This window comes from Dreissena polymorpha, chromosome 8 (genome assembly GCF_020536995.1).
Source record: "Dreissena polymorpha isolate Duluth1 chromosome 8, UMN_Dpol_1.0, whole genome shotgun sequence".
Classification (NCBI taxonomy): domain Eukaryota; kingdom Metazoa; phylum Mollusca; class Bivalvia; order Myida; family Dreissenidae; genus Dreissena; species Dreissena polymorpha.
This window is the reverse complement of record NC_068362.1, coordinates 26,488,035-26,515,137: the sequence shown is the minus strand read 5'-3', so window position 1 is coordinate 26,515,137 and position 27,103 is coordinate 26,488,035. Positions and strand designations below refer to the sequence as shown.

The window sequence follows — 27,103 nt, the reverse complement described above, 5'->3', positions numbered from 1 at the left end:
TCGAGTGGTCTAAGCGGGAGACTTTTTACTCCAGGACTCCAGGGGTCAGTGGTTCGAGCACAGTTGCGAGTTACTTTGTTTTCCTTGATTAAATTGTATTTTTGTTTTTACTGGAGATTTTTAGGTCAAATGTTTAAATGTTTCAATATAAAGTATTTAATGACAAGCTTCAATACTTGCCACAATCTGTGAAAAGGCCCCTTTAAAGGGACCTTTTAACAGATTTTGGCATGTATTAAAGTTGGTCATTAAATGCTTTATATTGATAAATGTAAACATTTCATCCAAAAAGCTCCATTAAAAAAAATAAAGAAAAACAAGTAACCCTCAACTGGGCTCGAACCACCTCCCCTGGAGTAAAAGTCTATCGCTTAGACCGCTCGGCGAACCGTGCTCATACAATTAGTGATGTATTTTATACTTTATATAAGCAATCCTTGAAGGATCACAAAATTTAACGACAACAACAAAACTCTCAAAATTATTCAATCGTTTCGCGTTGCAACGCTTTATAATTTTCAGGTTTTTAAATCGTCAAAAGATGCATATGATGGATATTTTAGAGCATGGTAAATGTTCAGTATTACTGTTTATTCACAAATATCATAACTAGAACAAAAATTTGCGAATCTGAAACAATTTCCTTAATTTTGTCAATTTGCCAAAACGTGAAAAGGCCCCTTTAATCGGTTTATGGTCAACATTAAGAAGTTGTATATAATCGTTGTTTCGGAAATTATTCTTGCAAAGTACACACTGGGTGTCAGTATTGGCAATCTTTTTCATTGACGATTTGTTAAGGTTAATATATAATCAAAACAAAACCGAATTTATGCACGCTTATTTTAAGACTCAACTTATTTCCATGTATTTTTACAAACTCATAAATGTCATGTTAAGTGTATCGAATATTCCGAATCGTTCTTTCGGGAAAAACGTTTCCCTTTTCACTGAAGACTCTTCAGAGTTCTAAAAAATAAATCTAAGTTATTTTTTTATTTCAACATTGGATAGTGTTTCGAAACCAAGTGTACGTTAATTTAAAATAATATTAGACGTTGAGATAAACATGCTTGCGCTTTACGTTTACAACGGTATTAAGTGTAAAGCAATCTAATAGTTCTTTTAAAAGAAGTAGTCTCATTACCACAAAATAAATTAAACAATTATCAAATATGTGTTGTCCTTACATTGAAAACTTAAAATGGAAAACATAACATATGTAATACGTAATATATATATATATATATAGAGAGAGAGAGAGAGAGGAGAGAGAGAGAGAGAGAGAGAGAGAGAGAGAGAGAGAGAGAGAGAGAGAGAGAGAGGAGAGAGATCGAGAGCGAGAGAGAGAGAGCGAGAGAGAGCGAGAGAGAGAGAGAGAGAGAGAGAGAGAGAGACAGAGAGAGAGAGAGAGAGAGAGAGAGACCTAGAGAGAGCCGAGAGATAGACTCTATATAGATCGAGCTATAAGAGAGACTCTCTACATATTTCGAGAGAGAAGAGAGAGATCCTCGGAATAGAGAGAGAGCGGAGGAGAGAGAGAGAGAGAGAGAAAGAGAGGGATGCTGGAACGTAAAAGTCGTGAAATTTAGTGATCATTTCACCCACGATCTGGGGACAAGGTTGGAAAGTTGGGACAAATTTCATGTCCCCACATGAACGGTTCATATTTCGAAAGCTAACGATTCATCCGCCAGTTTCACAAAGATTGAGGTAGTGGGGACATGTGTCCCCACATTATCATCTCACCCTCTTGCCCATGTTTCAACCAAATTTCGCGCGCGATGTACACCATCAGAAGCATTCTGATCACCTCGGACACTGTCGTTAAAGAATAATAAGCGGATATAAACGACAAGTTCCGAACGATACCGGAAGTTGTCCGAAGCATGAACAGAAAATGGCGGCATCTAAACATAAGGTTCTCTTTTGAAATCAACTCAGTTTGACAAATTTATGCATTTATGTTATTTGATTTGATTGCAGTGATAAAAAGGTACTCTATCCGTTTTCCGAAATATTTATATTTTAAGTTAAAGTGATATTATGGGCATCTAGCAGTGTATAGGTGTCTATCGCAACCGTTGTTTATTTTTGGTGTTTTCACTACATATACACTTATATTTGTTAATGCAGCATCAACATACTAAAACAATATCACGGAAAGAGAAAAATAATGCATTTGAATATCAACCGTATTTTCGTTTGACAACTGATCATGCATGTACGATGTGAACCTAAATTGAGTTTTAGTGCAGATTCGTTCATACGACACAAAGACACAATTTTGTTTTACGGATCATTTCGGCTTATAGGACTGGGGGGGGGGGGGTCACGTTAGAATATCGAATATAAAATATATTTTTATAAACAACTGGTAGCAAGATGATTTGAAGATAATTGGTCAGTAACCACATTTTAACTAACTCTTTTGACCTGTTAATTCTTTTCAGCTCAATTCAACAGTGAAAAATGCCCATAATATTATTTTAAAACATTTATTGCTTAAAACATTTTACAATGTTTATAGCATTTCATCCACATACATTGATCAATGGGTAGAACAAAATAAATTTATCAGGAGCATGAGATAGTAAATATAATCTCATACAGTTTAGCAGAGCCAGAGGCGTAGATTTTAGTTACGATATTCTGGTCTTATTTGCTGCATATAAAAATTAAGATATGCTATATCATATATTTTCTGCATTGGGTGTCATCAGTAATTCAAATTTAGTAAGGGATGGCCAGTGGCATAATTATTGCTAAAATAATTTATTTCTGACAGAGCGATATCTTAGGCAAACTAAAATAAAGTGACTCTACACTTGCCTGTTACATGATTTAAATATGTACATAATCGGTTTGTGGAATATTTTTGTACTGACCTGTTTCAATTGCTAGTTGGTGCGATGAAGCTCTGAATCTTGCAAGGGCGTTCTTTAAATGTTTCTTTTTAATAACATTGACAGTTTTTAACCAATGAGTTTTTAAAGTGCGCATGTGCTGAACAATGAGCTTTTTCCAAAATAAACATTTTAATTTCTAGAAGTAACTGTTATAACTAAAAACACATAACATTAACACTGAGTTCCGAGTTTGTTATAACTAAAAACGCATAACATTAACACTGAGTTCCGAGTTAAATTCTTTGAATAGAGCCATTTAAGCAAAAACTTGTTCGAAAATGAACTTGCCTCGCTGACGCTCTCGGATGATGCTACATGTTTATTACTTTCGGCAATTCCTAATGCAGCCTTCAAAGTTAATTGATCTTGACAGGGTTTTAATTATTTTTTTGGGTGGCATTTTGACAGTTCAGAAAGCGAAAGCGGATGCGAACGTTTTGATGGTTTTACGTCAACCTGATAGTTCAGGCACAAAACAGAGAACCAGTATAAAACGCAGATACGAATGACGTATGATGTAGTACACATATAGCCGGTGTTACAGTAAAAATCAACTTTTGCGTTCCGATAAAATGCGGAAAAATTCGGGCTGTGTCAAGTGTTGACAAGTATCTTTCTTGAGAATCAATGAGCTTTTTTAGACGCAGATATTTTTGTCGCTTTTGGTAATTTTAATGCCCAAATAACGCAAAACGCACATGAAAAATTATCACTGCATTGAGATACGTTTTCATTTCACATGAATATTTAAACAATGCATAAGATTTTAATCATGGTCTTATTGTCTTAGTCGTCTTTCTTCAACATGTTGTAAACTCGATTAACTATGCAAATAATGCTATTTTCGTTTCGAGAGTATTTTGTGCCAATATTTTATGATAGTATATTTATGATAAATATATAGTGGAACTCTTCCTACTTCTCCGTATAGTGCGGCTAGACTTGTTGACCTTTTTACTCCCAATATATGTCTTAAATATCGGGTATGCATTATTTCTATGTCGGTTGCTGGGTGAGAGCCCCATAGATACCTTGGAGCAGTAATTTAATATGGAACCAACTAATATATCAAATAATTTAAGGTTTTTATTTATTGGCAACTCTGTGTTTTTAAGAATCTGAAATAATTCAGGGGTCTCAATCTCTGGTTTTTGGGGCCGAAATAAGGCCCCATTTCCCCTCTAAAAAAGTATATATTTTGCCCGCATTTCAGATAAAAATTCCCCCAACACTTGACCAATTTTAGATCAAAATGTTCAAAAGTAAATAAAATTGTGATATAAGGTGCTTCATATTTAATAGACAGTGGTCAGATGGTAAACAAAGACTAAACAAGTGTTTTAAGAAATAGTTTTAATTGTTTTGTATGTTTTCCCCTATTTTGAAGAGTGCCGCTGATCTTCCCCTGCCTAAGGGCTCATGTACTGTTCCCCCGAACCAGAGGGAGACGCTTGTTAATTTATGAAGAGAGAATACAGCGTGTTGTGCAAAGTGTCTTGGGGTTCTTAGAAAGTTTCCATTTTTGAAAGATGCATTCCTAGGTATTTGAATGACTGAACAACTTCGATTAGAGTGCTGTAAATTGAAATATCTAGATGGGTATGTCTGCCGTTTTCACATACCATCGCTTTTGTTTTACAGACATTTATCATTAATCCCCAGTTAGTACAACATGATCGTTCTATGTCTTTGAGCATTGATATAAGGCTTTCTTGAACATTGATTTGGAAAATAATACCATATCGTCAGCATATATTAATTAAAAAATGTGTAATGTCTTTTAGAATTACAATTCCTGGTAGGTCAGAATTTATTTCAAGGATCAAATCATTAACAAAGAACATAGCTAGTAATGGTGAGCTTGAATCACCATGCTTCATGCCGATATTATTGCTAAAGAAGGGAGACATTTCTTACATGTTTTATATTTCAGTTTTTCTTGTTTAATCTTTGCTAATACATCAGGATCGTTAGTTTATACGTAAGGGGCGATGATTACCCCTTAAACGTGTGAGAATAACTATAATGTCATAACCTCACTTTTTGTAGTTTTTGACATTTTAAACATACACAACACCCGGTGTAATTGTAGGTTACTCTCTTTTATAGAATTACATTGAACGAAACTATTAAGTACATGTAATTTACCTTGTGTGCAGGCGATAATCTTGTTCTAAAACCAGTTAGAAATTAATATACCCTATAATTCTTCATGAAATACAAAACTATGCATACCATTACGATTTTTTTAGTTGTAAATTAATAAGACGTTTTATTCGCTGTAAATTATAACCTATTATTTTCGTCTAAAATCCAATCCAATGTGTAGAGAAACAAGTTATGTATAACCGACCTTACACAATGCATATGGCTACAAGCGGATTCGGAGCAGAGATAGTGTTTTCAGATCTGGAATAGCATTAATGGAAAGTTTTAATTAACTTTGTTTCTTTGCCATTAGTACAATAATGGTGATTCTTTATATTGAATCACTCTTGCATGATCATTATTTGCCGTTATATGAATTTGCAACCATTAAAGATTCTGACCAGGGATCGAGCAACTGGGCGAAGTGGGCCATTAGATCGCCGCGGCATTCTGGCTTGGACTACTGTGAATGTTAATGGGCATGTCAGATTCTGGGCTAACAGGGAAGGTACGAACGTTTGTCTCGCTTTGTCACCAACAGTGTGGTCATATTCGGTGTACAAGCCTTATCGGTGACACTAATCAGTTTGGCTATACTCGTTTTTTATTACATCACTTCCTCATCGCGCCTACCTTTTCTGTTGATATTGTGTTAGGATTTCCCCTGTAATGCAAACGATACTCCGTGTATGTTTTACGTCACTTCCTCACTCTGACCTACCTTGTCTGTTGATTTCGCATTTGGGTTTCCCCTGTAATGCATATGATTAGATGAGTTATGGAGGTTTCGGTAAATGACAAGTTCGGTAAATTGATTTATATAGTAAATGCCGTGGAGGTTTCAGTAAATTGGTATAAATAGGGATTATCGCACCTTTTGTCGATAAGCGTGTACATTAATTGAGTTGTTAAACACTAATTAAATTATCTGTTTAAATGTACGGAGTTGATTTTATCAATTTAGAGATGTTTGCAAAGTGTTAATATTAATTATCCAGGCTTGCAGCCTATTAATATTCTTATCAAGGGAGGTAAATTATATATTAAAAGTTTATCTTTAGGTCATGATTGTTTTGTTTTTTATATATGTTTTTAAACAATTAGTTGAAAAACCCTTAATTAAAGCGTATCAGATAAAAAAATAATAATGTGGCTCTTACAAGAGGTGACCTCCATGTGGCAAGAGCTGGGCAACATATTCATTATGTTGGCAAACTACCTCATGTTTATATAATGAGACATTTTCGGTGGTTTAAAATACTAATATCAAATATGTTTGTTTCTTATATAAATAAATTTCTCGCATCTTTTTCCTTCAATAAGGTCAGCACATAAGGTATTATTCTTAAAATAATCTTGATATGTATGTTAAGCTCGTGAACATGCTTTAACACCGGTGGCCGAGTTTTTACATACACGACCAGTAACTTTCAAACTGTGAAATAAACAAACGTTTTCCTTCTTTAATCATGCTTACAAAAAAATACTGGTGGTGACATCAAAGGATGTTTATTTGTGGTAAAAATAAAATTATTATGTAATTGGGTAATTATAAAATTATCATGGTCATTTTCACATAAGAAATCAAAGAGAGGATGAAGAGAAGGTTTTCACGGGTTATCGAGTAATTAAGGTAAGTGTTGTTGCTCAATTGTTAAAGTGTGTATATATGCAGGTGAATTTTTTTTACTGTATCATACAATCATGGCTGAACATCCATGTATTTTCTGCAATATTGAGGTCACTTCTCGTGCGCACGCTATTGCATGTGATGCATGTGGAAGATGGAGTCACCGTAGACACACTGGTAAGTCTTAGTATTTTCTTTGTGATAACAGAGATACATTAAAATTGTGAATTTGCATTTCTTTTGTGGTCGCCTGTAATGTCTTTATTTAAAACTGATTATAAGTAATGCCAGTGATAATATTTTAATTAACGTAAATTAACAGATAATGGTTGTAAATATAAAATCATATTATGTTATAACTTTGCTTTATTTATTTTCAGAAATTACCCATCAGCAGTACATGCAACTTCGCAGTGGTGAGTTACAGATAGAGTGGTTATGTATTGGCTGCCGGAACCCTCCTCTGAATACCACAGCAGAGGGCGACGAACCACCACCACCACTTGAAGTCCCGGTCTCGCCACTCAGAAATCTTGCGCAAGAGGACATAAGACACGGGGATAACACTACCATACCAGATGTGTCATTCGATCTAACTCAACAGTACGAACGACCAACACCCGTGGTAGACACGTCTCTCCCTGATGACCTTGAGCTGAACGACGAAATCCCCGCCGACGACGCCGTAATCACGTATGAGATTGTGGAGTCCGGGACTAAACGAGGTGCGGCGAAACTGATCAGTTCGGATGGATATTCTTACACCAAGGGGGTATGTATTTTTCGTTTCCTTAAAATGAATTACATACCTTGAGAATACATAAGATGTCTGATAAATGCAGCTCGAATGAACGTTTTTATAATAATATAAAATTCTGTGATTTTGCATAATAATTCGTTACACGCATTTTGAATACACTGATATAAATATTACACATGATTTTTTTATCATTTCAGGTAACGTCCGGAGAGAGACAATTCTGGCGGTGCTCGGTGCATTTACTATATAAATCAATTTACCGAACTTGTCATTTACCGAAACCTCCAGCACCCGATTAGGGTTAGATTCATGACACATTGTCCTTGACAGGGTTATTTGTCTTGAAGATGCATTCTTTAAAATGGCCCCATTGCCATTGAGTACCGCACGTCATCTAAGCCCAGTGTGGCCACACTGTGTGGTTAAAAGGTTACTTCGGCTAACATGCAAAGCTGAAAAAAGTTAGCATTCTCTTCACTTTAAATTTTCAAAATTGTGGAAGTATTTTATATACTACTTTATTTCAATGAAATAAAGATGATGCTTCAGGAAAAGTTAAGCCTCAGTTGTACATATATTTGTCATATAATTGGTAATTTGTTAATGATTTGGGGCAAATATTTGTTAACCATGTTATTTGAATGAAGAATGATTGCCTCAATTGATAAACACAAAATCTGTTGATGAGTATAAGTTTAGTTGGGATAAGAGCTCAACTTAAGATATTTACAAAGATTCAAAATTTCTTTAAAGATTTGATATTTACATTTTTCTGCTTTGGTTTTAGCCAAAATTACATCGAAAACCTCGTGGAATGGCCGCAGTAGCGATTAACTTAATATTCACCTTATAGCAATGCCATCCAAGTAAAAACAGCAATACGAAACAACTGTTTTTCATTCCAGCCCTCCGTCACCCGGCAACCTGAACACTCTGCACTAGGAGCTCCACATGGCGCACACTAAGTCCAGCAGCGCCATGTCACCAGGCCCACACTCAGTCACCGGTCAGTTGTCGCAAAGCGTTTACTTCGGACTGTCCAGACGCGGACGTTTGACCTCCTTGGCTGGTAAGATACTCCCGCGGCTGTCGTGGTAACCCTAGGGAAGTCATGGGGATAATTGTCTGATAAAATTAGAGAGCCATAATTTTCTATTGTCGTTCATTTTTCTGAGTAGATATACTAATGTGTATAAACATATAAATATATATTACAAATTTATGTTGTTTTTTCTCAGTATTGATATACTAAAGTGTCTACAGATATAAATATAAAAAAAGTTTTAACTCTGTATAGATATGCATATATGTCTACAGATATAAATAGATACACATTTATGTCGTTCACTAGGTCAAAGGTCAAGGTCACTGTCACACTAAGAGTGAAAATCTTTTCCGATCAATAACTTGTGAAAGGATTGCCCGATTTGCTTGATACTTCACATGTGCAATAGCCTTGGACAGTAGATGACGCCTATTGAAATTGGGATCAGTAGGTCAAAGGTCAAGGTCACTGTAACACTAAGAGTAAAATTTGTTTCCGATCAATAAAATAAGAACGGATTGCCCGATTGGCTTGATACTTCACATTACGTGCATTGGCCTTGGACAGTAGTTGACCCCTATTGAAATAGGGGTCACTAGGTCAAAGGTCAAGGTCACTGTGTCAAGGCCCATTTTGGGGGGCATTTGTCTCCGACCGCGGAGCTCTTGTCTAGTTAGAGTTGATGTAGTCCCCACTATGATGGAACTTTTCTCTCACTCTCCAGTTAGTGGGGACATTTCTGTAGTGGTGACAATTTGTAAATTGTATATGATGGAACCTTTCCACTCACTCTCCAGTTAGTGGGGACATTTCTGTAGTGGGGACAATTTGTATATGATGGAACTCTTTCTCTCAGTCTCCAGTTAGTGGGCACATTTCTGTCGTGGGGACAGTTTGTATATGCTGAAACCAGTCTTCGAAATTAGCTTTGAAAAGTTACATGCCAGTCGGGCCAGTTACTTACGAATTTTTACATGCCTAACATATTTTTTACATGCCCGAACTTTTTTAACCAAGAATATAACAACTGGCTGCAGAGTGACATGGGCAATGTTTGACACGAGAACCGCTGCTCCCTTGTCATTGACATAGGACTCTTCTATGTCCAATCCCTTTGCCTTGTCAAGTTTGCAAATGTCAACAAAGTCCCTAAATGACTTATTACAATTGGTAATATAATGACCTGTTCTAAATTTGATAGCTAATTTTTTTATAGTCAGCTTTCTTCAACTGAATGAGACACCTGGCAGCCTTGGACTTGGACACATCTTGAGTAGAACTGGAATTTCGACAGTACTATGCTCATGTAGTTTGGTTTTTTCATGTACTTTAATTATACCCCCGCAAACAAAGTTTAGGTGTTTATATAGGAATGAGCTGGTCTGTCGGACTGTCGGTCGGTCTGTCCGTATTAACGTGAATTTTTGTATGTGCCCGGCAGTAAATTTACTCGCCACAGGCGATCGGGCGTGTGCTAATTTCGAAGACTGTGGAACTCTTTCCCTCACTCTCCAGTTAGTGGGGACATTTCTGTAGTGGGGACAATTTGTATATGCTTTAACAATTTCTCTCACTCTCCAGTTAGTGGGGACATTTCTGTAGTGGGGACAATTTGTACTATTGTATGAAAATGTTTTGTGTTTGTCTGACACTGCTCTAAAATCTTATATGAACTGGCAGCCATGTTTAATTACAGATAAAGCAACAAAAGTCAACAAAAGTCAAACAATAAATCAGTAAATATTGAAATAATATTATAAGGCATGTATGAAAATCTACTAGACAGTTGTTTAGAGGGTTTAAGTATGTGTAATATTTTAATTATCAATTAACTTGAATTCCGGTGTAAATTTTAGTTATAACTATTTGTCTATACCCTGATTCAGTGTGTCCACTGTCCAGTAGATACAGATTTTGATTTAATTATCACAAAATACATCACACTATGTCATTTAAATTTCAGAACATGAACCAGAAAATCGAGGTCAAATTCATGATCCAAGTGGTGAAAAACGAGGTCAAGATCTGGACGGAAATCAAGATGAATGATAGGTATGAATGGTTTCACAATTGCTTGATTTATTTGAAATTAAGAATGTGGTGACCGTATCATGAACATCATGCATAACAAAGCATTTGACTAGTTAGCCATTTGTACCTCACGTGCACATACTAGAAATAAATTTGTATTGTTTTGTCAAACAGATCAAGCTGATTACAGCGACTCAGATTCCAGTGACTCAAATGGAGAACCAGCCGTGAAGAAGCGCAATAGTGAGTTTTTTAAGAAAGTTTGTTATTTTGAGAAATCTTGGAAATTCTACTCACAGTTTTTATTTGCCCGTTCAAATCGGGGCGTATTATAAGATCACCCTTGGTGGGCGGCGTCCACAGCAGTGTCCGATCTCTTATTCATGCAGTTTTCATCCGATCTTCACCAAACTTGGTCAGAAGTTGTATCTAGACAATATCTAGTTCATGTTTGAATATGGGTCATGCCGGGTCAAACACTAGGTCACGGGGTCACATATTGCATTTCAAGGATTTAGCATGGTGTCCGCTCTCTAATTGAACTAGTTTTAATCCGATCTTCACCAAATTTGGTCAGAAGTTTTGTCTAAATGATATCTAGGTCAAGTTCAAATATGGGTCATGCCGGGTCAAAAAATAGGTCACAGGGTCACTTAGTGCGTTTAAATCAATCACCATTGTGTCTTTACCCTAGTCCATTAGTTGTGATATCATGCTGCACTTGTTTCGCCGGTTTTTGTTCGTGCTTTCCAAGATTTTGAGGAAATTGACAAGTTGTCCAAAACCTTCCAACGGGCGTATCTTGTGACAGTTTGGCACTCTTGTTACAAAATGAGTCTGCTAGAATGATCCTTAAATCTGAATATGCTACCAAATCTAAAAGATCATGATGTAAAAATAGTAAAATACAGAAACGTTATAAGAATAAGTTGAAATTGGTTAATTTTCCATTTATGTTGTTTCAGGAAATCCGAAGAAGAAGTGGACAGATGAAGAGAAGGCAGCACTGAAGCCGTTAGTGCTTAAGGCCTTTAGAGAGAAGAAACCACCCACTAAATCTGACAAAACAAGGCTATTAAAAAACAGTAATGTGAAAGGAATGCCCTGGTTAAGCATTTAGCATCAAGTGTGGGCCATGGCCCAACAACAATTAAAGCAGGAAATGACAGTGAAATCATCTATGTGTAAGTAAGGATGAACATACATGTACAACCCTGAGAAACTAAAGATTAGTGTGTTATGACGTTTTAAAATTGGTTGTGTGTAATCATACTAATGTATCAGGTGTGGAAATTGCAGTCATAGTATAGTACACATAAATCCTCATATTGGATTAAATCTTTAATCCATCGAGTATAGTCATTTTAGTTTTAAAAGTGGTCATTTGAAATCACATGTTGAGCATACATAAATATGAGCTTCCTTCCAATTATGTGATGTTTTTTTATTTAATATTAAGAAACGAAGTTTTTATCTGCATGTCTGCATTTAAACAAACTATCAAGAATAGATAGAGGTGTTACAGTGCAACAATGTTATTGCGTGATTAATATTTTGATAATGGAGAATATTAAGTATCTAGTATCACCTGTGTACCATTGATGCTGTGTCTAAAAATAGTTTGTTCATCATTTTACATGTATTCTCTTTTTCATAAAACAGATTTTGAACTATTTGTATTACCCTTTTGTTGGCATCACCTTAATTAACATTTTTGTATAGGCCTATTTTTAGCTCGACTTGTATATATGAAAAATATATATAGTGGAGCTATCCTACTTATCCCTGCGTCGGCGTTAGCGTGAGCGTGAGCGTTGGAATGTTACAGTTTGCGTATCACCTCAAATATTTTCTATGTACCTTGACATATTGCTTTTATATTTTTCATACTTCTTTACCAACATGACCCCAATCTATAAACAAGAGCAGACAACTGTATCAAGGATTTTGTAAGAATTAAGGCCCTTTTTCCACTTAGAATATGCATATTATTGATAAATCTATGTTAAAGTTTGCGTACCACCTCACATATTTTCTATGTCCCTTGACATATTGCTTTTATATTTTGCATACTCCTTTACCAACATAACCCCAATCTATAAACAAGAGCAGACAACTGTATGAAGGATTTTGTAAGAATTATGGCCCTTTTCCCACTTAGAATACGCATATTATTGATAAATCTATGTTTAAGTTTGCGTACCACCTTCAATATTTCCTATATGCCTTGACATTTTGCTTTTATATTTTGCATACTTCTTCACTAACATGACCCCAGTCTATAAACAAGAGCAGACAACTGTATTAAGTATTTTGTAAGAATTATGGCCTTTTTTCCACTTAGAATATGCATATTATTGATAAATCTATGTTAAAGTTTGTGTACCACCTCAAATATTTTCTATGTACCTTGTCATATTGCTTTTATATTTTGCATACTTCTTTACCAATATGACCCCAATTTATAAACAAGAGCAGACAACTGTATCAAGCATTTTGTAATAATTATGTTCCCTTTTTATACTTAGAAAATGGAAAATTTAGGTAAGTTTTGTGTTAAGGTTCACTTTACTTCTAAAGTATCAAAGCTATTGATTTCATTCTTGCAACACTTACTAACTATCATAAGGGGACTGTGCAGGCAAAGTTGCATGTATGTAACTCTGACTGGCATTTTGACAGAATTACGGCCCCTTTTATACTTAGATAATTGAACCTTTGGTTAAGTTTTGTGTTTTGGTCCATTTTACTCCTAAAGTATCATAGCTATTGCTTTCAGACTTGGAAAACTCGCTAACTATCGTAAGGGGACTGTACAGGGCAAGTTGCATAACTCTGGTTGGCATTTTAATGGAATTATGGCCCTTTTTGTCTTAGTAACTTAATATTTTGATAAATTTTGTGTTTCGACCCACTTTACTTCTAAAGTATCAAGGCTATTGCTTTCAAACGTCAAATACTTTCTTACTATCATGAGGGTACTGTACCTGGCAAGTTGAATTTGGCCTTTACCTTTGAATGACATTGACTCTCAAGGTCTAATTATTAAATTTTGCTAAAATTGCCATAACTTCTTTATTTATGATCAGATTTGATTCATACTTTGATAAAACAACACTGACCTGACATACCACATTGGACTCCACCCAAACCATCCCCCACGCCCCACCCCAGAACGGAATCCCCCATAAACACAAAAGACCGTCCAAAGATTCCCACCCAAGCTATTGCTATCAAACTTGAAATAAAATCTTATTAGTTTGTTTTATGTCTTTAGAAATGTTCAATAGATTGTGGAAAGTATACCTGAACTTCGAATCGTCTTTAATGTACAACTTCTTTAAAACATAAGCGATCAATATGTTTTAATTATAGTCCTCTTCCAGTTAGAATATGACTATATTACCTTGACCTTATTGAATACGAACAATTTCCCCATGATGGCTTACGTTATACTGTAAAGCACTCGAATAGTCGAGCGCGTTGTCTTCTGACAGCTCTTGTTCTTTTCAGAAAACATAGAATTTTAATATCATAGAAGACAACAAATCCTAGAGCATTTATTATGCCTCCGGCATATAATGATTGAACTTTCCGTAAGTTCGTCCATTAGTTTGTCTGTGCTACCTTAAGTTTCATTTCATTTGAAATAATTTTCCTGGGGTCAAAATAAGCTCCGCCCTGTGGGTCACTAGTTTTGCATAATGTAGAATAATTCAGGGAAACATTTGAAAAGCTTCTTGTCTGAAACTCAAGGCCAAGAGCTTTTATTTTTGGTTTGTAGCATCATCAAGCAGTCCTTTAATATGTTGTTTAAATGATGCCCCTTGTGACAAAACTTGGCATGCCATGGGGTCACCAGTTTTATATAGACATATACATGTATAGGGAAAACATTGAAAAATGTTGTTTGAAGCTGCAATGCATTTGTATAGGTACTTGTTTGTTGATATAAATCTAAATATATGTTTGTACTGAAACGATCTTAATGCAGTATGAGTGGTGCATTTGTATGGAAGAGTAAATATATCTTGCCATTCCTGTGTTTCAATATAAGCTTCTAAAAACGTTTGCCATGTGTTACCATTCCATTGTTTTCATTAAGAGTTTCAATTTGATGTCTATAGAAAAAACTATATTAATTGGTGCTTCTCTCTGAAGTTCAGCTGTTATTTCATGAGGAATAATTGTTATTAATTGGTTGTATTTCAAGATATCCGCATTACAAACATTGTAAATTCGGTTGATCTCATTCAAAGTGTAAAATCCTTTTGTTCTATTGTCAAATATATGTTGAACAAATGTAAAACCTTTTTATATCGTTCATTATGATAAAATGTTCTTTTATTATCTTTATATCTATGTTGTTTTGATTAGAGGATTCCTACTGTTACACTCTAATTCAGACCATGATACGAGATTGAATATCCTTTAATACGGTTTGTTTCTGATAGTACTTGTATTGTTTCTAAGTCTAACTTTCATTCAAATACCAGTGATTTATTATAAAATGTCCTTCCTACTTCCATTGATTTTTTTAAACTTGAGACCTTAAGACTGGGAAAGTGAATTAATTGTTGTTTAGTATATCTGACACGTTTAAAATGCCAAAAAGTTTTTGTTCGGAGGATATGACCTCATTTATTTAACCTATTGTTGTTTGAGTGCAAACCCTGGGTACACTTCATACATTCACATCAACAAGTTTACCTCTGACTAAAATATAGAATGTTTTTTATTATGGATGAAGACAAAGACTACTACACCTTTTAGACATTGGTTTTAACTTTGGACAATAGAGCACTGTCAAGTTTGTTAAAAATTATAATAAAGATTTAATGCTTTGAATCGAAATTATACTGTTAAAGATTTGTGGAGTTGCTTTTTATTTTTTGTTGTTGTTTTTTTGGCATGCGTTAGTGAAGATTTGCTATTGTCACTTATTATAGCGTAGTCTAGTTTCAATCCCGATAATCAAATCTGTTTGTTGATACTATGCTGGGATTTAAATCTGCGTTATGGGTTATTATGCCAGGGATTGAACCTGCGAATCTGCATTTAGGTTGTTATATCAAAATTGAACCTGTTCGTGTTGTCGACATGACATTAGATGTAAATCGGCTGAACGGCCTTCTTTATTGTCCCCTACCGGTTTTACCGGAGGGGACTTATGGTTTGCGCTCTGTGCGTCTTTCTGTGAGTCTGTCTGTCACACTTTTCTGGATCCTGCGATAACTTTAAAAGTTCTTAAAAGTTCTTAATATTTTTTCATGAAACTTGCAACATGGATAGATGGCAATATGGACATTATGCACGTCATTTCATTTTGTTCCTACGTCTAAAATTGTGGTTGCTATGGCAACCAAAAAATAATAATTCTGAAAATGGTGGAATTTCTGACAATTGCTTGACAATAGCCTTGTTTAATATGAGTTACAACAGTCTTCCGTTCACCCCTCGAAATGTTTATAGATAATATGTTGGTGTGTTCCATTTACTATCAAATATCGTCTACGAGCATTGGGCTTGTCGGCAGCCTGCAAGTACAAGTCGTACGGACGAACGAACGGTAAGGCGAATACACGTTTTTTTGTCAAATGGAAATGTATTGCGAGCACGAATCTGAATTCAAAATATTTTAAATGCTTTTTTCGATTTTTTAAATGGCAGTGGCTAGTCGTACGGCACCGTACGGCTAGACAAGAGGCTAGCCGTACGGCTCTGTGCGTATAGCCTTTCCTATGGAGATTGTCTAGCCGTACGGCTGTTATGACACATAAATATATTGATTAATTATAGATCTACGTGCAGATTCCGAAATTTCTAGCCATAAGACTAGTTCGTGTAGTCGTCGTCACGGAATTTGCAATCTGGTTTATGTTTCGTCGTGGTTGGAAATCCGATACGTGCATAGTATATAAAGAGTGTAAACAAGGGAGATATATAAATGTAAATTTATTCCGCCAAACAACAATTACAGCAATCAATAGAAATCACAGTTATGGAGTATATAAATACGTATTGTACATGCAAATATCAAATGTATACAATAAATATATAGTAAATAATATTATCTAAGTGAATGAAAATTGCGACATCACAATGAGGAACGTTTATAACAAAACAAATTAAAGGAAACTTAACGTGAAAAGGATAAAACGATAAAAAAAAATGGGAAACGTAAATTTACAGAAATTTAAAAAAGCATTATAGAACGAAAACAATTAAATATGATTGTACTGCTTTCAGATAATAGCACTTGACAAAAGCATACACAACATGAAGTTATATACCCTATTTTCACAATATGAGGCACCATTTCACGACATGTAATGTCGACTATGCAAACAAATAAATCAACGGAACGAAAATGATTGCTTTTTGATGTGTAAATTCTATTAATGATGCAGCGGCAACAAAGATGCTGATTATACAGTGTGACTACACAGGCTTATCCGTGTCTTTGTTGTTCGCATGTATAACAAATGAAGTCGCTCATATCTTAAATGACATGTCACTTTAAAGAAATAATGCATGAGCCGCGTTTTGAGAAAACTGGGCTTAATGCATGTGCGTAAAGTGCCATCCCAGATTAGCCTGTGCAGTCAGCACAGGCTAATCAGGGATACCATAAAAGCGGAAAGTGTCGTCGCTGATTAGCATGTGCGGACTGCTTAGGCTTATCTGGGACGATACTTTACGCACATGCATTTAGCCAAGTTTTCTCAGAACGTGACTCACATTATTTACAGAATCATACATTTGTCAGAGACAGATCGTAATGCAAACGCATCTAGTTTTAAAAATCTTTAGTAAAGTACAACTTTTTTACATCGAGAATGTGCATCGTGTGAACTTGAAGTCGTAAAAAAGTATTCAAATCTATACCCTTTATCTAGAACATTCACTGCAGAACCATAACTTCGTTTTAGGAGTATCCGATATTGCTGCACAATGGTAATGGAACCAGCCGAGACACAGGTCGCAGCACACACATCTTGTTTCTAACTCCTGTAAAACTGTACACAATTTGAACGCTGGTACTGTTCAATTTTGCCTATTAATGCACCATAAGAGGAGAATTTTTCCCCAACAGTTAAAGACACGCCGATTTTCAGTGAACTGATATATTGCTTGTATGAAACCATCTATTTATCAATTGTTTAAAAGATCATTAAATTATTTGTGTAACTCAATTTCTGAGAACTACCTTTGACGGCTGCCGTCATTGAATTTCATAATATCGATGCCGCAACTAATTAAAAACAGTGTTCACGCCTTACATAGGAACGTCGACTAATTAAAGAATCAAATAAGCAACCGTATTACATGAAAGGAAGCCGTAACAGATGAAGAATTTTTAAACTTTTATGAGCTTAAACAAACTTATTACTGATTAAAAGCACTGAATGACAATTCTATACTTTATAAGCCGTACGACTAGACAATCTCCATAGGAAAGGCTTTACGTACAGAGCCGTACCGCTAGCCTCTTGGGGCCGTGCGACTAGCCTTTGCCTTTTTAAATTATTTTTCGCACACCCAACCTCGAATAGTAGACGCTCCAGGTTCGGACGGACGGGCGGACACAATGTATAAGATATTGATAGATTCTTGGAGAACGAGCAATATTTCAGTAAAGCAATTTATGGGGACAAGTCCTTAGTACCAAAACTCTCAGAATGTCCCCGGTATCATTTATCTCATGTCCCAAAGTCGTCTCTCACTCGGAAATTAAATTTGAAGATATCACCACCAACAGTCGTTTGCGGTCTAAGGGAGGTAAACTATGACGAATTCGCTGTGAGAGGTCGAGTTTGAAGCAGTAGAAGTTGGTGTCCCCAGATGCCAGGACTGTATGTATTGTCCCCATTTACGTCTTAAAACGGCTAGAAGAGAGAGAGAGAGAGAGAGAGAGAGAGAGAGAGAGAGAGAGGAGAGAGAGAGAGAGAGAGAGAGAGAGAGAGATGAGAGAGAGAGAGAGATAGAGATAGGAGAGACGAGAGAGAGTACGATAGACTAGAAGGATCAGGATACGCAGAGGAGAGCTCTCGCAGCCTATCGATTCTCTTCCTCTCTCGCTCTCGCTCGCCATCTCTCTCTCGCTCTCTCGTCTCTCTCTCCTCTCTCTCTCTCGCTCTCCCTCTCTCTGCTCGCTTCTCTCTCTTCCTCTCGCTCTCTCTTCTCTCTCGCTCGCGCGCTTCTCTCGCTCTCTCTCGCTCGCTCTCTCTCCTCTCTCTCTCCTCTCTCTCCTCTCGCTCTTCTCTCTCGCTCTCCTCTCTCTCTCTCTCTCTCTCCTCTCTCTCCGCCGCCGCGAGAGCTACATTTAACCTGAATTCCTGAACATAATGTGTTTGATCACTGATGCGAATGCTTGTTTAAAAGTGCCTCTGTCCGTTAGCTCAAGCAAAGATGGGAAGTTATCGGTACCATGACTGTGTTTATGCGATGGGAAGTCATACGTACCTAGGTTTTGTATATGACATTCGTATATGAGATTGAAAGTTATCTGTACCATGTCTTTGTTTTTCAGACGGCAGTAGTAAGAACCTGGGTTGTGTGAATGAGATAGTCAGTAATTAGTGACATTTGTGTATATGAGATAGAAGGTAATTAGTACCTGGATAGTTTACACGAGATTGGAAGTTATAAGTACCATCACTGTGTAGATTAGATGGTTAGAAATAAGTACTCTGATTGTGTCTATTAGATTGGAAGAAATACATACCATGACTGTGCCTATTTTATGAGGTAAGAACTGTGCCTATGAGGTAAGAAATGATGAGTGCCATTATCGTGTTTATTAGATGGGAAGTAATAAAAACCATGTCCATGTTTTTTATGTGAGTTTTTTTTTACCATGGCAGCATTTATAAGATGGGAAATACTTTGAGCCATAAGATGGGGAGTAGTTACTATGATCGTATTTATGAGATGGAATTTAATTAGTAAATGACCGTTTGTGGGACGTGACGAAGTTGATTCTATGACTGTATTTATGAAAGGCGAATAACAAAGTACCATGACTATGCTTATGAAATGCCATATTGTTGGAAATAACTTGCAATATTATACTTAGTTTTGCTTGTTGCATATTAATGTGCTTCTTGGATCTTTTATTGTTACAGGGGTGTGCTGTATTACTTTTGCAAGGTTTTCGAATGATATTGTATGACCCTATGAAAAACATGAGATCCTTAATCTTTAAGGTGATATAAAAAATGTAATGATACTTAAACGGAATTCACACCTGTTTTATACAAGCATAACATTTTTAATTGCGTTTATGTCATCTTAAGGTTGAGATGTGCGACAGCTACACTCCACTTTGATATCTTTGACTTTGACTGTGCATACTGATATACTACTCTTAATCAGTACTCTTATGAGTTACAGTGGTTGCTGTTGTGTGTTTGACTTTTGTAAGTGTATTTTCAATATCTTGAGTCATTATGCACTAAAAACATATATAAGTTACTAAAAAGTTCAATATATTAAGTTGTTTAATTATCCGGACAAAAATGTCTCTGTATAAATGACGCGGCTAAGGCCTAAAATATAGATTGAATAAAAATAAGGGCAGGTAGGTTGGCAATTTTTTTTAAGTAAGTGATTATTGCATTTGATGAAATCGTTATTCAAGATGAATAATAAAATCAATACAGTTCTCTCTGTCAACATGGTAATTGTAAAAGCAAATCATTTTAAGTTGCGTGGCAAATAATAACAAATACATATATAAATAACACATTTGATAAATGCTTAAAATAGCACTAAAGAACAACGCTGAAAAGATAAGCAAACGAGTAAGACGACACAAAAATTGAAAATATAACAAAACATACATTGTCAATATTCTTTGCCACTTCTTCATACGTTTTTCCTTTCCTCGCCTCAGACGAAAACTCATTTTGTCGGTTATTTTGTTTGTTCGATACACATTTATCGTTTATTTCCAACATTGTTTTGTCTTTAAATTCACAACCACCAAGTGAGCCAACTGTTACACAAGTGATGTCAAGCGACGGAGTTGTCGACCTTGAGCTGAAATATTTAGCATCATAAATTATTTTTTTTACAGTTTCAATCAAACATTTTAACACAATTTTGAGACACAATTATCTTGGACATATGCCACAAAGATATATATTCTTGTTTTATGAAAAGTATATGCGATATGATTGGTACGATATAAACAAAGCGTTGACGAAATGCAAGCTTTTTTATTCTGTATGTAAAATTTAAATTAACACCATCGTGTAGTGAAGTCAATAGCAACCGATGTGACAAGTCGCATCGTTTTATATGAAATACCATGACCTACCATACAACTGTGGAACGCTCTGAAGAGCAGGGGAACGGAGGCAACCGCTTTTCACCATGGCTGTTAAGGTAGAGAATAACCACGGTGATGACGACTTCTAGAGCGCTAGCAACCGCCCCACACAGCAGGTAAATACCTTGAAAATGACCAGAAAACACGAATAAAAACAATGAAACACTAATCAAAGCAACTTGAGAGTAACCCTTACCATCCACTGACAAATTATTTATTTCCATAACAATACCAGATAATGCACAACGCGACAAGATTATAACCATGTTTAAAACAGGGCCACTGTTGCCTAACATAACACTTAGTTCATAAGTAACTACATAGACACTATTTTTTAAATAAATATAACCTTATCACATTGAAAATCGTATTTGATTTCAGTTGATATAAAACAATATTTTTGCCAATTAATTCTTTTATTAAAATATAACTAGTCATTTTGACAGATTTCGATTTAATAGGCTTTTTCAAAGTATGTTTTATTAATGAACAAGCCAATCAAGACAATATGTATCAGGAAAGAGAGATTATGTTTATGTGTCAATTTACTTTTAGTCCTACTGGATATGACACTGAGTATTAAAATAGAATTATTGATATGTTCGATATTCGGCAGAGCATGCAATTGTTCCAGACCTATTTAAAATGCTTAAACGCAATCGCCATTTACTTAATTCAATCATACCAAGCCCATTTGCAAAAGTTTAATAAAATTGCTAGTGATTAAATACAATTTTACCAAAACCAATTCAAAAGCTTCAGTGAAATCGAAATTGAGCTTATACAATTGTACCAGACCTATTGCAAAAGCTTTACTGTAATCGCCAGTGACTTAACTAAATTGTATCATACCCATTGCAAAAGCTTAAATGAAATGACCAGTGACTAAATTGAATTGAACCAGACCCATTGAAATATTTACATGGAATGGCCAATGACTTAATAAAAGTGTACCCGACCCATTACAAAAGAATGAAATAGCCAGTGACTATTTAATTGTGTCTAATGCAGTAAATCAAATGTGTTTGGTTTGAGCCTACCGCTAAAGATTGAAACCTAAATAGGTTTGTTTAACTAGAAATGATGTATATGCAATAAACATTCTATTTATTTGTTATTCAACAATTTAAGTATTTAGCTAAATTATGAATATTTGAACATCTTTACTTACTGAAAACGGATACCTGCAGAGACGTTGTAGGTATCATCGCACTGACCATGGTCATCAGAACGGTCAGCGACAGCATCATGGTTAGAGAAAAGGACAGCTTCTCTCCGCTACTAGCCGGAATCTTGAACACTAGTACACCTAAAACCTGTATTGGATCAAAGGAATGATATGCGATAAATAAACGTGTGATGTTTATACACAATGATGCAGAATGAAAAACAGCGTTACTCTCGATAATTAATAGATTTTCAAGTTGTTGTCTAACTGTTATATGAACGTAATTGCTAACTTTCTATGCATGGTACCCTTACATATTTATGTTTGATGGTTTAAACAAGGTTTTTTAATTGTTTGTATAAATCGCTCGCTTTTATTGCTGCCACGTGACCGTTCAATTTAACCTCGTACACATGCTTGCATATGGTTTGTTGACTGTTTACTCATCAAATATAACAGCATATTTTACACCATGATATTAATTAAGGTAGCGCACCCCTAATGATTTCCCGCGATTTATTTGACGATCATTGCCGATCTTCAATGATCGGTTATTTCTGAGAGATGCTTTTTATTTTTTTTAACTTCAAATTTTGATATATGTTTACGTAATTCCTTTATAATACATTATTTTCACAATAAATATTGACATTGATCCAAATATCATTTGAAAAATACGATTTCGCGATTTCTTCAAAGATCGAAGAGCCTTTTTATCTGTTTACTTATGGATATCTAATTTAAGTTTATACTAATGTGACATTGTCGTGGCCGAGTAGTTAAAGGGATCTTTTCACGCTTTGGTAAATTGACAAAATTGAAAAAAGTTGTTTCAGATTCGCAAATTTTCGTTTTAGTTATGATATTTGTGAGGAAACAGTAATACTGAACATTTACCATGGTCTAATATAGCCATTATATGCATCTTTTGACGATTTTAAAACCTAAAAATTATAAAGCGTTGCAACGCGAAACGATTGAATAATTTGGAGAGTTCTGTTTTTGTCGTTAAATTTTGTGAAACTACGAAGATTGCTTATATAAGGTATAAAATACGTCAAGTATGTGTACTCGGCGGAATAGCTCAGTAGGCTAAAGCGTTTTTACTTCAGGACTCTGGCAGGACTCCAGTGGTCACTGGTTCGAAACCTGCTCCGGGCAATGTTCTTTTCCTTTTTTTAATTTTATTCTTGATTTTTTGCTGGAGCTTTTACGATCCAATGTTTACAATTATCAATATAAAGCATTTAATGAATAAGTTAAAAAATGCCAAAATCTGTGAAAAGGCCCCTTTAAGGCGATGGACTTGAAATGTTTTGGGATCTTCCCGTGCAGGTTCGAATCCTGCCGACATCGCATACTTTTTGCGACGCGTTTTATTTCTTTTCTAACGTAATTTGATTTAATATAGCATATAAGCTATGTTTATTGTTAAATATGTTGAAATTGTTATGCACATCCTTCAATTTTTAAAATTAAAACAACGTTATGGCTAAATTATGTGATTTACTGCTGAAAATACGAATAATGCATGTTGCATTTTTTTTTCAAAAAGTAAATGGTAAATCTGTCTATGTCTTGGTATTTTTGCCGTATATAGTGTTTCTATAAAAACTAAGTTTAAAATATAACTTAAATCATACTATTTTGATTTTTATGACGGTTTGTTTTTCACCGACCCAATTTTTACTTGGCTGAAATCACTTACATTTCATGGCGCTCTTCCATAGATACAAATTTGTAAAAAATAAATGTCTGTAAAAGAATACATATTTCATCTTGTTTAAACTTTAAACACCTTTACTGCATCTGTACACACCAACTGCATGCCCATATTTGGAAATTTGAATGAATTATGGAACTTTTATATACCCCAGGGGTTAAAATAAACTGGACAAAAACCGAGCGTGGGGGTGGTTTTTGTAAAAATCGGTATTTTAAAGCGTGGAAAGCCTACCTACAAATTTGCATGTAGTTCAGTGAAATGATGCTGATTAAGAAAATAATTAATTAGATTATATTTGGATATGTGCCCATTAGGGCAGCGCTACCTTAACGTTATAGTATGCTCAACCCTTTCCCTCTCTGAAACAAAGTGAAAGAGGCCATATGCAACCATATGTAACTCGCGGTCTGTTCAGGTTATATGTTGTTTGCTGATAAACAGTACATTTGGGTTCAACATAAAGGCTTCAAACTTTTTATCTTGTAAGAGAGGTCGTAAATTTATTGTGAATTTCTAAGGCACTACATACGTGCGTATCTGAGTGGTAAAGGGTTAAGTAATGGGCAGAGTTTTTTTGCGGTGGTAATAACCACATTATATTATATCGCTCACCTGAAGGAGCATGACGGGAAGTACCAGATTAACGATGTAGTACGTGCTCCTGCGACGGAGGACAAGACGGTACACGAGTGCCTTGACGTTTACGTACTGCAGTTGAAGCTTGTCCTTTTTAAGTGTGGTCGTGCTCTCGATGACAAACTCGCCACTCTCCGTGTATTCTTCAAGGACGATTTCCTCGCTCGAGTGCTGGAGAGACAACACGGCGTCGTCCAGCATCCATGTGGATAACTGGGAAAGAAGTACGCAACATTATTAACAAGCATCCACATGAACAAAATTGTACACAGAGTGCACATAATTATCAACAAGAATCCACGTGGAGAACTGGAAAACAATTTATGCCAATTTATTTACCAGCAGCCACGTAGAAATCTGGAAAACAATGTTTTTTTAAATGTTAGGAAAGAACCCTAGCAACCCCGACGTGTTCGTATGTTTCCGATCAATCTGTTCAGTAATCATTTTGATAGTTTAAACCAATTTATTATTCAATCTTTATTTAACCCACTTATGCCTAGCGTCTAAAAAAAGGCATTGGCAAACAGCGTAGATAAGAAAACACTTTAAGATCCATCGGTATTAAATTTTATAAACATTGCTCGTTTGTGAAAGTTTTTTTTAATAACAATAACTGTCAATTTAATGTGTAATTCATTTTTTCATATACGGAAAAGTGCATATGCACAAAACATTAAAACGTATATATTGTAATTCAAACTACAAAAAAGAACGACATACCTCGATATCGCACGTTTGTGTATCGAAAGGAAACTTCGAGACATCAATTTGACAAAACGAGACTAAATACAATGGGGCCATCCAATACAAATCACCGGTTGCTGCCAGAGCCACGGGGATGCTGTTCTTGGTATCGTCATCACCCAATACTGAAATTCCCACAGCTCTGGAAAATATAATTTTATAACAATAAAACTCTTTCACGTGTTAATATTAATAAAACAATGACAGTGGGTTTATTTATGGATTATATCGTTAACGTGTGTGTATTGATGAACAAGGGATATAAAAGGGCGTAAGTCAACGTGTACCATGCGTTCCTTAAATATGCATTTTCGTTTGCTCTCTTCTCTGGGGATGGTACAGTTAGACAGCTAATATCGATTAAAGTACACAAATGATTATTTATCACACCACCGCATTGATATCTGCCTGAGATAACGTTGCCTAATTTATTTTTATATCATGGTCAACAGGAAATTATTATATCAGTCATGTATGAAGGATGGTCATATAACTCGGAATCAACTATTAAGTAATAATGTTTAGTAAAATCGAATCAGACTCAACACAACAAACAATTTGATACCAAGATGTAATATATTTTAAACACAAAATGCAACACACACAGGAAAAACATGTTTTACAAATATTAAGCCCGCGTGCTCATGACGTCATTATTAACACGTCACTCGACAAAAGTCATATTCTTTCCCGCAAAAACTGTAGCTTTTTAGCGATTTTTTTTTCAGTATTGCTTTATAAGTGGGGACGTGAAGGTATGATAAACAAAAAAAACAGGTTACTGTCTGATCTTTTTGTAATAAATCAGGCTCGACAAGCTTCGCCGTTATATTATTCTAAGCCTTGCCTGATATATTACAAAAACATCAGGCAGTAACCTGTTTTTCTCTATATAGATCTACATATATCAGAAATGTACATGAAAACGTTATAGCATTCGTTATTGTGAACAACTACCTCTAGAAATTACAGTTAACGTTTTTCGAGACCAAACAGTTTTCTACCCGTAAAAGAAAAAACTTATTATTTTGTACAAATATGAAAATAAATTAAAGTTTACAACAATCGGTCCGGTTACAGAGCACTTAATTTATTATTATTCGCGTTGACTAAGTTTAATATCTCACGAGTAAACATGTAGAAGTAAGTGTATAGTAATTCGGTTCGTATATTGTGATAGTTATAACACAGTTAAACACAGTACTTATATTAACATATGGATATGCATGTATAATCTTTGTAAATTGAAATATACATATATTAGCAAATGATTAAATTAATAGAAACATGAAACAAAATAAAGAAAATATCTCACGAGTTTGCATGGACAATGACTGGTTTCCAAACGTCAATATTTCGAGGGTATAAGACATAAAGCCCCATCCATTCGCCAGGGTTCCACGACAGTCTGCCATCTTTCCAGATCTAGAAAGGAGAAAATATTTCTATTTTTGGCGTCGCTCTGGAGAGCGGCGACTAGTATGTAATGCATTTTTTTTTCGCTTATGGGAAGAGAAGTTATTTTACGGATCAATGTATATATTTTTGTTTTAAGATTATCTTGCATAGTGGTGATTTTGGGTTTATATTAGTGTTATTAAGTACTGCATTTGTGCCTATTACATTTATTACAACATTTATTGCCAATAATGCAAAGCTAATAGTTTTAATTAATAACTGATCCACAACTGATCACAGGGGAAAGATCACAGGGACTGTGCAAATACGCAAAACTTTCTGGTTTTGTATAAAACAAAACATAACCAAAATATATTTATTTTGTGTTTTTTCTTAATTGCTTATTTAGTGGAGAATCAATGTAGCACGATATTTGACGACCTATCGCGCAAGCAAGTTTATTGGAAGGCGTAGTAGTACGAAAACGTACAATGTTTTAGTTTATTAATAGACATATAATAACGATCGCTATACACAACTTCACCAAAAAGCAGTACATAAATGATGTC

General features: G+C 35.2%; 2 protein-coding genes across 5 annotated transcripts in view; both read right to left on the bottom strand.

The window, feature by feature from the left end:
- The window catches only part of LOC127841074 (uncharacterized), a 237,330-nt gene that overhangs the window by 163,504 nt on the left and 46,723 nt on the right, over nucleotides 1-27,103 (bottom strand). The gene's annotated exons all lie outside the window — the stretch shown is intronic.
- On the bottom strand, nucleotides 20,068-26,551 carry LOC127840400 (neuronal acetylcholine receptor subunit alpha-2-like). Its single transcript, XM_052368812.1, has 6 exons — nucleotides 26,452-26,551; nucleotides 25,113-25,261; nucleotides 24,366-24,602; nucleotides 22,031-22,175; nucleotides 20,848-20,983; nucleotides 20,068-20,074 (listed from the first exon to the last, which is right to left on the bottom strand). Exons 1-6 carry the CDS (start codon nucleotides 26,549-26,551, stop codon nucleotides 20,068-20,070), a joined length of 774 nt encoding a protein of 257 aa, XP_052224772.1.

Bases quoted from the DNA above. Each gene is read 5' to 3' on its own strand.
- LOC127840400 (XM_052368812.1), bottom strand. From the start codon at position 26,551: ATGGCAGACTGTCGTGGAACCCTGGCGAATGGATGGGGCTTTATGTCT. The intron at 25,262-26,451 runs GTGAGATATTTT...TGGGAATTTCAG, and splicing joins GTCATTGTCCATGCAAACTC to TATTGGGTGATGACGATACC. The intron at 22,176-24,365 runs GTGAGCGATATA...GATCCAATACAG, and splicing joins TTCCCGTCATGCTCCTTCAG to GTTTTAGGTGTACTAGTGTT.